The sequence below is a fragment of the Syngnathus scovelli genome, chromosome 10 (assembly GCF_024217435.2).
Source record: "Syngnathus scovelli strain Florida chromosome 10, RoL_Ssco_1.2, whole genome shotgun sequence".
Classification (NCBI taxonomy): Eukaryota; Metazoa; Chordata; class Actinopteri; order Syngnathiformes; family Syngnathidae; genus Syngnathus; species Syngnathus scovelli.
Window position 1 is genome coordinate 6,945,429 of NC_090856.1, and position 9,331 is coordinate 6,954,759.

At 39.9% G+C, this 9,331-nt stretch overlaps 1 protein-coding gene across 1 annotated transcript; it reads left to right on the plus strand.

Annotated features, from left to right (window-relative positions):
* Positions 1-333: 333 nt before the first annotated feature.
* Positions 334-7,319, plus strand: LOC125972523 (slit homolog 1 protein). The gene is made up of 3 exons (XM_068652220.1): positions 334-627; positions 1,511-3,189; positions 4,577-7,319. Exons 2-3 carry the CDS (start codon positions 1,518-1,520, stop codon positions 6,811-6,813), a joined length of 3,909 nt encoding a protein of 1,302 aa, XP_068508321.1. The 5' UTR covers positions 334-627; positions 1,511-1,517; the 3' UTR covers positions 6,814-7,319.
* Positions 7,320-9,331: the final 2,012 nt, after the last annotated feature.

Below are 9,331 nucleotides of genomic sequence, written 5' to 3' on the forward strand. Positions count from 1 at the left end.
TGTTATTACAAATTCTACATTCTAAGGATGCTATGAATGTGCTGTTTAATCTAGTACAAAGGGCATTTCCTTGCATTGAAATGTAGAGCATCTGGGCATTCCATAAAAGGAAAGAGCCATTACATGAGACAACAATGTCATACACACAACAATTTCTTTTCAAATAACAAACTACATTTCCTCTTCACATTACCTCAATCTTAAATGCAGCATCTGTTTCCTAGAAGAAAACTATTCTCACACACAGTTGTTGCAAACATTCAATAATTACAACCACATGGATTCTCCAAGGCCTCGAGATGTGCATTCAAACCAGTTCTGACGCCACAGAGGGTGGGGACTCTCACCCCCCCCCCTTACCCAATTGCCCTCATTTAACAAAAACCTGCAGCAGAAACATTCAGGACAGTTTTGCAAACTAGGACGATGATGACCAGCTACAGATTTCATAAGAGGACCAAAGAAAACTGACAGAAGGAGGAATTCATATGATGATGAAAACCAGGAAAATGTGACAGTGTGACATTTTTAGCGAAGAATTTCACAAGCTTAAGAGGAAAGCAGTGTGCGCATCGGAGATAACGCCAAACTCCCCGTGTGTGTTCAATCATCTACTAACCATCCAAGGTAAGAAATACATTTGTGTGTGTTACATACTTGCCGAAACTATTCCAAATGAATAAGCTCGCTCTTAAAAAGTAACACGTTCTGATGTGAAAAGATGAATTATTACTAAATCTCTACACAATGAGATCAATGAGTTTGTTTTTTCCGTTACATACATATTAATAGACTGTTAAAAAGTCATACAGGAAATAAAACAAATCAAAGCACTTCATGCTAGAGTAGATATGCTTCAGCCACTTTTGGCACACGCTCCCATCCATCACACCCATGCAGGAACTTTTTTTTTTTGTCCAGTAGCCTGATTATAAAATGTAGCTTTTTTTGAAAGGAGATGTTATGCTTGTCTCACCAGTCTTCCGCTTAAAAAGAAAACAAGGAAACTACTTGGACAATGTACTATAAAATTGCGGGGTTGCTCATGGGAGCACAACAAAAGAATTAAATGCAGAAGAAAGAAAGAAGAAAAATAAATATTATTAACACTGCATTTCGTGGTTGGGAATAGGAATCACAGTCTACCACTGAGTCAGCATTTAATGTTGGCATATCTTTCCTTGACCATGAAAGACATTGATTGTCTCACCCGCCGATTGTGAGAACATGATGAAATTGATTTATATGATGAAATCGGTTCCTGTGAACAACAGTTTGGAGACTTTCTGTCAAAACAGTCATCAAAGTCACAACCAATGATTTGCAGGTCTGGGATTATATAGTGTGCAACCATTTTATGTTCACAACAATTCCAAAAATGATTGACCAAAGAAATCGGCTTTTTTGACAATTCAGTGTTTAAACGTCCTAATTAAAGAGAATCTCATGAGTAGCATTGGTGGATACATTAAAAAATGCAGATAATCCAACATTTCTGTCTTTTTTGTAGGAACATAATGGGTCGTCCTCTCCTCTTACTAGTGCTCCTATTTCTCTGCTCCTTCAACATTGCTGTTTGGGCGTGTCCAATTGGATGCCAATGCAAAGGAGTCGAAGCGTTATGCATCGGTATCTCAAAAATTCCTCCTTTGCCGTCATCCACAACGTCTCTTTACCTCTCAAAATGCAACATCAGCTCTTTGAAAGCAGAGGACCTTTCTTCTGTCACTCACACAACACGGCTTGGTATTGATGACACCGTTTTGGAGGAGATTCAACCTGGCACGTTTGATTCCCTTGTGAACTTAACGGCCTTAAAAATGACTGGATTAGAATTGAAAGATCTACCAGAAGCCTTGTTTCAAAATCTTCAGACACTTGAGACTTTGAATCTGAATACAAACAAGCTAGTGGCACTGCGTCCAAAGTGGTTCTCCCAGATCAAAGTTCTCACGGCTCTTGATCTTACTCAGAATCAACTGAGCTTGATACCCATGGAAACTTTTCATCCGCTTACTGAGCTGGAGTACCTGTTGCTCTCGAGAAATAATATCAGTCAGTTATCGAGCGGGACATTCAAAGGTCTTTCCAAGCTGAAATATCTTCGACTAAATAAAAATGTCCTCCAAGAAATACCCAGTGGAAGTTTCGATGACCTGGGAAACTTGGAGGAACTTTCCCTGCAGGACAATCGTATTACTCATCTCCAACATGACTTATTCTCCAAAACCCCAAAACTCACAAAGCTGTTCCTCTCCAACAACCAACTGAGGACACTTCCACAAGGTCTCTTCTTGCACATTCCCCTGCTAGCCCAGATCTCCTTGTATGAAAACCAGCTGGAAAGCTTTGGTCCAGGGGTTTTTGGTCCCATGGCCTTGCAAGAGTTGTGGCTCTACGACAACAAACTGAGTCGTATCGAAGACGACACCTTTAAAAATCTCACTCAGTTGCGTCTCCTGGTGCTCAGTCACAACCGGATCAGCGACGTATCTACCGGAGCCTTCCGAGGGTTGGAACACCTCGGTGAAGTATCACTTCACACCAATCTGCTGAAAACATTACAAGCCGGGACATTCCAAGGTCTCCCCAGCCTGGTAAACATTTCTCTGGAGAACAATTTCATCAATCCTCTGCCTGTTGGTTTCCTCCAAGGTCTAAGTCACCTGGGAGAGATTGACCTAAGAAATAACACCCTTGCAAACCTGCCACAGCGAGATCTAGATGCCATTTCAGTGGCAGATGAGCTACGTCTTGAGCAGAACCCCTGGAGGTGTGACAAGGACATTCTGCCTCTGAGCAAGTGGCTGAAAAAGCACCCATCCAAGGCCAACCACACACTCGTGGTGTGTGACACACCCCTTAATCTGAATAAAATGATGATAAGATGGTTGACAGAAGAGAACTTGGGGCTGAGTTCCACGCAGCAGACACCGATGACCTCAACAGAGAGGAGAAGCAAACCAAATTCACCTGTCGTCAAGACAACTTCTCCCTCAAAGTATGAAGTCACAAGCAGCGGACAGGGAGAGGAAGGTCACGTTCCAAACCATACTTCCATCATCCTCATTGTATCCGCAGTCATTGCTACGGCCATTATAAGTGCTGCCATCATTGGCTGTCTATGCTGGAAGAGGAACAAGAAAGGACGGGCACATATAGGCCACAGGAGCAGGAACTCTGTGCTCTAGATGAAATGTGTATGAAACACCCATTTAGGACAAAGAAAACAATCAATAAAAAAATAATTGCAGGTTGGTAAAGGATTTTCTTACTCTGATACACATAATATATACACAATGTACAATATACAAATATAAATGCATCAAAATCAAGAATAGTATCTATGATGGCCATGAGCTAGCACCTAAGGAGCCTTCACATTTTCATATTTGATGCATAGTCCTGAACAGTTATGAAACATCAAAAGGTCATATTCATTCACAAATATTGAACCGTGTTGTTACATCACAAATCTAACTGTAAAGGAGAACACATGTTTGTGGTTTTAAAGGTTTTACTGCTGTATTTATCTCACTGACTGTTCATTACTGCAACACTGACATCTGCTGCTGGTACCGCCTAACTACATTTATACTCAGCATACAAATTTTAACACATTTGAAGTGAATGAAATATGCTTCTGCAGTTTTTTTACATTTGAAAGGAAGAAATACTTCCATGTTTGGAGAAATGTTATGCACTGAAAGTAAAGCGCTGTTTTGAAACAATCACCCCTGTGTTATTTATTATTCTGGGAGCATATTGAACTAGAATTCAATTCCTTCAAGCGTAACAATGGAGTGTGTCATTCAAACAAACATTACTGGTATCAGGAAAATAATAGCAACGACTTTATTTTTTATTATACAATTATGTTTTTTCTATAGCTACTGAAAGCTTGTTGGCATAGCAACTAACAACTTGCATGTACTCTTTAGAAAAAAATGGCAAATGTATGTTAGCATTTGTTGCTTGCGCCCCTGTCACTGTAAGAATAATACTAAAATCAATATTTGGATAAAATGTATCTTTCATAAATTTAGAAAATGATTTTATCCAGCAATGTAACAGGGTTGTGGGAAATGCAAATAAAATGTTTTATTGCAGGCTGAGATGGACGAATAAAATTGTATGACAATTTCTTGTGTTTTATTGAAAACATTCAAATAAATGGTTTAGTATATTGATATGGGCCAATTTAAAAAGATGTTGCCCAATTTGTCCTACAATTCTGGAGTAATATAATGTACCTCAATACTATCGATTTGATTTGACAAAAGTCACAATATAACCTTTTTTTTATGCTGCAGCCCTGTGCTGTAATTAGTTTGAAAAAAACAACTTCCTTCTACGCCCTTATCTCCAGTCACAGGAACGTGTTGGGCCGCACCCTTGAGGGTCACTGGCAACATTGATAGACAAGAATTTCTAAGACCGCATCTGTGTGCATTTCCTTCGTTCAGCATCTTTTCGCGGAAAATATTCAGGTAGGCGAAGTATTTGCCTTTTATAGTATTTAAGTTTGATGAGGTTGTCAATGTAGTTACAAAATCTTTCTTTATGTTCTAGTAAATAAGCATGGAGAATCAACACGTCATCCTTTTTTTTCTCTTTTCAATTTTGGATTCCTTATTGACTCAAGACCAAGTAGTCCTTAAGGCTGCAACAGAAATCCCTCGCAGTCTAAGCCCAGGTGTGATCAAAGTCGTCTTTTTGAACAGCAACCTCAAAACAATCCCCAAAGGAGCCTTTGTGGAAAACCCCCACTTGGAAATGGTGGATTTCATGAACACAAACATCTCCGCTATTGAGCCGGGAGCTTTTGAAGGTCTGGTGAATATGAAGGACATTGAGATTTCCAACACGCCTCTGACGTCCATTCCTGTAGGAGTCTTTGCAGGCCTTAGCAACTTGGAGAAAATTATTCTAAAGTCAAACAAGCTCCGTAATCTTGAGCGAGGGTTGTTTGATGGTCTCAAAAAGGTAAGAGAGCTCCATTTACATGGAAATGAGATTGCAGCCATTGAAGATGGGACTTTTGATAGCCTTGAGAACCTCATGGTACTCCATCTGGCTAAAAATCGCCTCACTGCTGTAACAACCGACTTGTTCTCCAAGCTAAGCAAACTGGCCACGTTGCGGCTTTATGAAAATCAACTAACTGCTCTTCCAGAAGACATTTTTCATAATTTACCAAATTTAAAAGAAATTTCTTTGAAAAGCAACAAATTAACAGCGTTATCAGCCAATCAGTTTCCATATAAAGACAAACTCACAAAGATTGCCTTGGAGGACAATCTCTTTACAAATTTTCCAGAAGAATTCTTCGTCGGTTTCCCAAATCTCAAAACATTGACCGTGTTCAACAATAAATTATCAAGTCTTCCACCTGTACTTTTTGGTGAACTAACCAAAATGACAGATTTAAGTTTCGCTCAAAACGAACTGAGCGACCTGCCAAAAGCAATTCTCAGTCCTTTGAGTAGGCTTTCCAAGCTCGATCTATCCAACAATCACTTTGTTACTCTCTCGGCTGACTACTTTGAAGGACTCCAGAGACTCACCACTTTGAATATCCGAAACAACAAGATAGACTCTTTGGGTTCAGATGTTTTTGAAAAGATTCCGACGCTGACCTCCCTGGACATGTCGGGCAACAATCTTGAAACACTCCCTCGGGATATTTTTGAACCTTTAACACGTCTCAGTAAAGTTTATCTCCATGACAACCCCTGGAATTGTGACTGCAACCTTAAATCCCTCCATCACTGGATAAAAGCAAACTCTGCAATCGTTCTTAAGCCAGTTGTCTGTCGGTATCCAGAAGATCTAAAAGAACAGGAGATCAAGTCATTGGTAGAGGAGCAATTTATATGCCCTACTCTTGCGTTCACAACCACTACGTTGCCTACGACTGTTCTCACAACTCTACAACGAACCACTCCCACCACAACAGCAATTGCAACTACTACTTGCCCACCCACGCCTACATCAACTACACCTTCACCTACCACAACTAAAGCTGAAGAAACGACGACTGACTTGAAAACAACAACGCAGCAAACAGCACCAGCGACCATCCCGACTACATCAGTTACAACAAGTGCACACGTAACAACCGTACAGACAACCATTGCGATCACAACCGCACTAGCTAGCACTGCGACGTCAACTCTACAAACAACTACAACCATTTTAATAACAACAGCTACACCTACTGTAACATTGCCAGCAACCACGCCCACAACAATGATAACTACAACCACACCAGCTACCACTACGCCAGCCATCACAACTCTACAAACAAGCACAATGTCAAAAGCTTCACCCACAACCATTTTGACAACAACACCCATTATTACACCGGCAGCAACTACAGCCCCAACCACATCACCCACAACCATTTTGACAACACCCATTATTACACCGGCAGCAACTACATCACCCACAATCGCAACGACACAATCAACAACGACCACAAGTACACCCACAACCCAGCTGACCACCACTCAGAAGACAACACCCCTTCCTAAATCCACACCCCCGCTCGTTTTCACCTGTCCCATACAGCCCCATCTCGAGAGCTCACCCAGTTTGTTATCATACGAGGACACAAAAGCAGCATGGCGGTGCAAATCTCAGGCGCTCGTGTATGTCACGCTTCTGCTGGTGGAGGTAACCTGCACATTAGTGCTGGCTAAGTACCTCGTGTCTTTGTACCGCCTGCTGCTGGGCAGGGAGAGGATGAAGCATGAGGTGAAACTCACCCGCTTCTCCTACAGAAAAGAAGTAACCTTGAGGCCTTTGTAGGACACAGACTATTTAAGGAATTTCAAATTGATCAGATCTCCTCATTAGGTATCAAAATAATTGAACTATGGACACTTTTATTTGCAATTTGCAATAATATCTAAAGCTGGGGTGGGAAACCAAAACTTTGAGAACATTTGATCCAACCCACTTGGAAATTATGAAACACAAACCTCACATGAAAGGTTATAAACATCCTAACCGACAAATGCTGATAATGTAGAATCATAGACACTGATAGTTGCATTGTTCATACATTTTATATAGTAAATATAAAGGCTACAAACCACACTTTTACGTAAATATTGATAGTGAATTAAAAATACGCAAGACTTATGATTTGACCTGCTGATGTGTTTTTGAAAATGACTGTAGGTGGGCATGACTATTTCCAAGAGAAAATGAAGCTGAGGAAATCCTATGAAGTGCACCACTTGGCTACTTACAGCAAGGGGAGCTAGAGAACTAATATCTATACCTTTAAACTCCTATAGTATTTCCCACCAGCTAATAAACAAAAAAAATATATTGTCTGAACCAAATTCGCAGTGTATTGAACCCACTCACTAAATTTGATCACACTTTTGTTGTGAAAGGTCTGTTTGGATGCAGTGATGTAGTTTCTCAGGAAGAGTCTAGTTTTGTAAATGTAATTAGACTTTTTGAATGAGTGTTTAAGATTTTTGAGAAAATGTAGGGAAGTTTGTACATTGACCAAGTATATTTGTTCCTGGGAAAAAAAGTTTGAATAAAATATAACAGCATCTTCCTCCAACCCATGTTTTCCTTTTGTTCTGTAAAATGAATGAAAACAGCTGTACAAAAGAATAAGCACAGAGTGAGTGAGTGAGTGAGTGAGTGAGTGAGTGAGTGAGTGAGTGAGTGAGTGAGTGAGTGAGTGAGTGAGTGAGTGAGTGAGTGAGTGAGTGAGTGAGTGAGTGAGTGAGTGAGTGAGTGAGTGAGTGAGTGAGTGAGTGAGTGAGTGATAGATAAGTGTCATTGCCCTAATGAGAAATGTCACCTTTGCTTTACCCCAAGTTGATGATGAGACATTCGCCAATGTACACAACAAAAAAAAGAACACTAATGTCCACATTCAGGGATGAGACATTTGGCTCCTAATTGGCCATTTGCAATTAAAGTGGTTCTGTCTCCTCTGTTCTATTATCCCACAGGGTTGACTAAATTATGGGTTAAAAAATGTGGAAAGCTTTGAGGATAATTGCAATTTCACATCCTACGTCATAATTGATAAGACAGCAAGCACGTTGTACATGTGGTTTTCATGTCTTCTTGTCAGTCAAAAGATTCTGGGCTCGGCTTGGGTTGTTTTTATGAGGCATAGTCGCCAAGCACCACAAGTAACTTACAGACCTGTTCTAAAAATAGATCACTTCCGAGAAATGTTGTTCAAGTGCTTTGAAAATATAAACACCTCTATTTTTTTTTTTAACCATGAAGACCTTGAGATACATGTGGTACAAAAATCCAAAATCCATGCAGTGTTAACCTAACCTGGATTAACCCAACGGCAAGCGACTATGACCTTGTTTTGGCAATTTAAATGCAAATTTGAATGAGTTGGGGAAGCCTGCATTGAAACAATATATGTTTGCAGATAAGGAATTATGATAACGCTTGCACAAATTACTTTTGTTGCTAGCGAGGACGTAATCCTCCAAATGGATTCTTCCCTCAGAGAAGTAATTGTTTTGTTTGTAATTGTTGTTCTTATTGTTAAAATGTAGTGTTGCTCATTCTAATATTAATTATAATAACAATCATGTTTGTTTTACATAAACTAAATAGAGCCATGGGAAAAACACATTTTAAATCACTTTTAGTGAAAATACAGATAACTTGAAATAAAATTCACACTTGTTCTGTTGGCACTACTGGCAATTTTGATGACTCTAAAACAGCCCTGTGGGAATGCATCAACACTTAAAATAAAATAAAAAAATAAAATAGGACATTGCACATCCATCATTGCCGCGATTTCACTAGATAAAAGTGAGTAGATTTTTAAAGCTGTATTATCCCCAACCATCTGTTGTTTTAGATCTGAAAAAAATCAAAGCTAGTTCAAATTGGCTTATAAGGCCTTTGGTCCCTTAAATAGAGGCAGGCAGTATATACAAACTATTATAATCCCTCTTGTCAATTGTCAATCTGAAGGAAAGTGCACAGTTGGGTCAGACAAGATCCCTGACTAATTTACAGCGCAAATGGCCCGAAACGTGCACCATGATCCCAAACATCGAAGGAAAACTAATGATTGGAGGAGTTACCGTCTTGTTATAGAACAAAGCGCGCTTGTAAAATAGAATAAATGATGTTATGTTCCTGTAAGCTTTTGCTTGTTCATTACTTGGAGGCCGCTCCGATCGATGCTGACATGTTGATGAAACGTTGTCCCTGTTGACAAACCTTGACATCGGCTCCAGGTAATTCATCCCTGCCACTCAAGTCACGTTCCAAGATGAAAAGATAAAGTAACTCCGAGCGACCCCCGAGG

Bases quoted from the DNA above. Each gene is read 5' to 3' on its own strand.
- LOC125972523 (XM_068652220.1), top strand. From the start codon at position 1,518: ATGGGTCGTCCTCTCCTCTTACTAGTGCTCCTATTTCTCTGCTCCTTC. The intron at 3,190-4,576 runs AGATGAAATGTG...TGTTCTAGTAAA, and splicing joins GAGCAGGAACTCTGTGCTCT to TAAGCATGGAGAATCAACAC.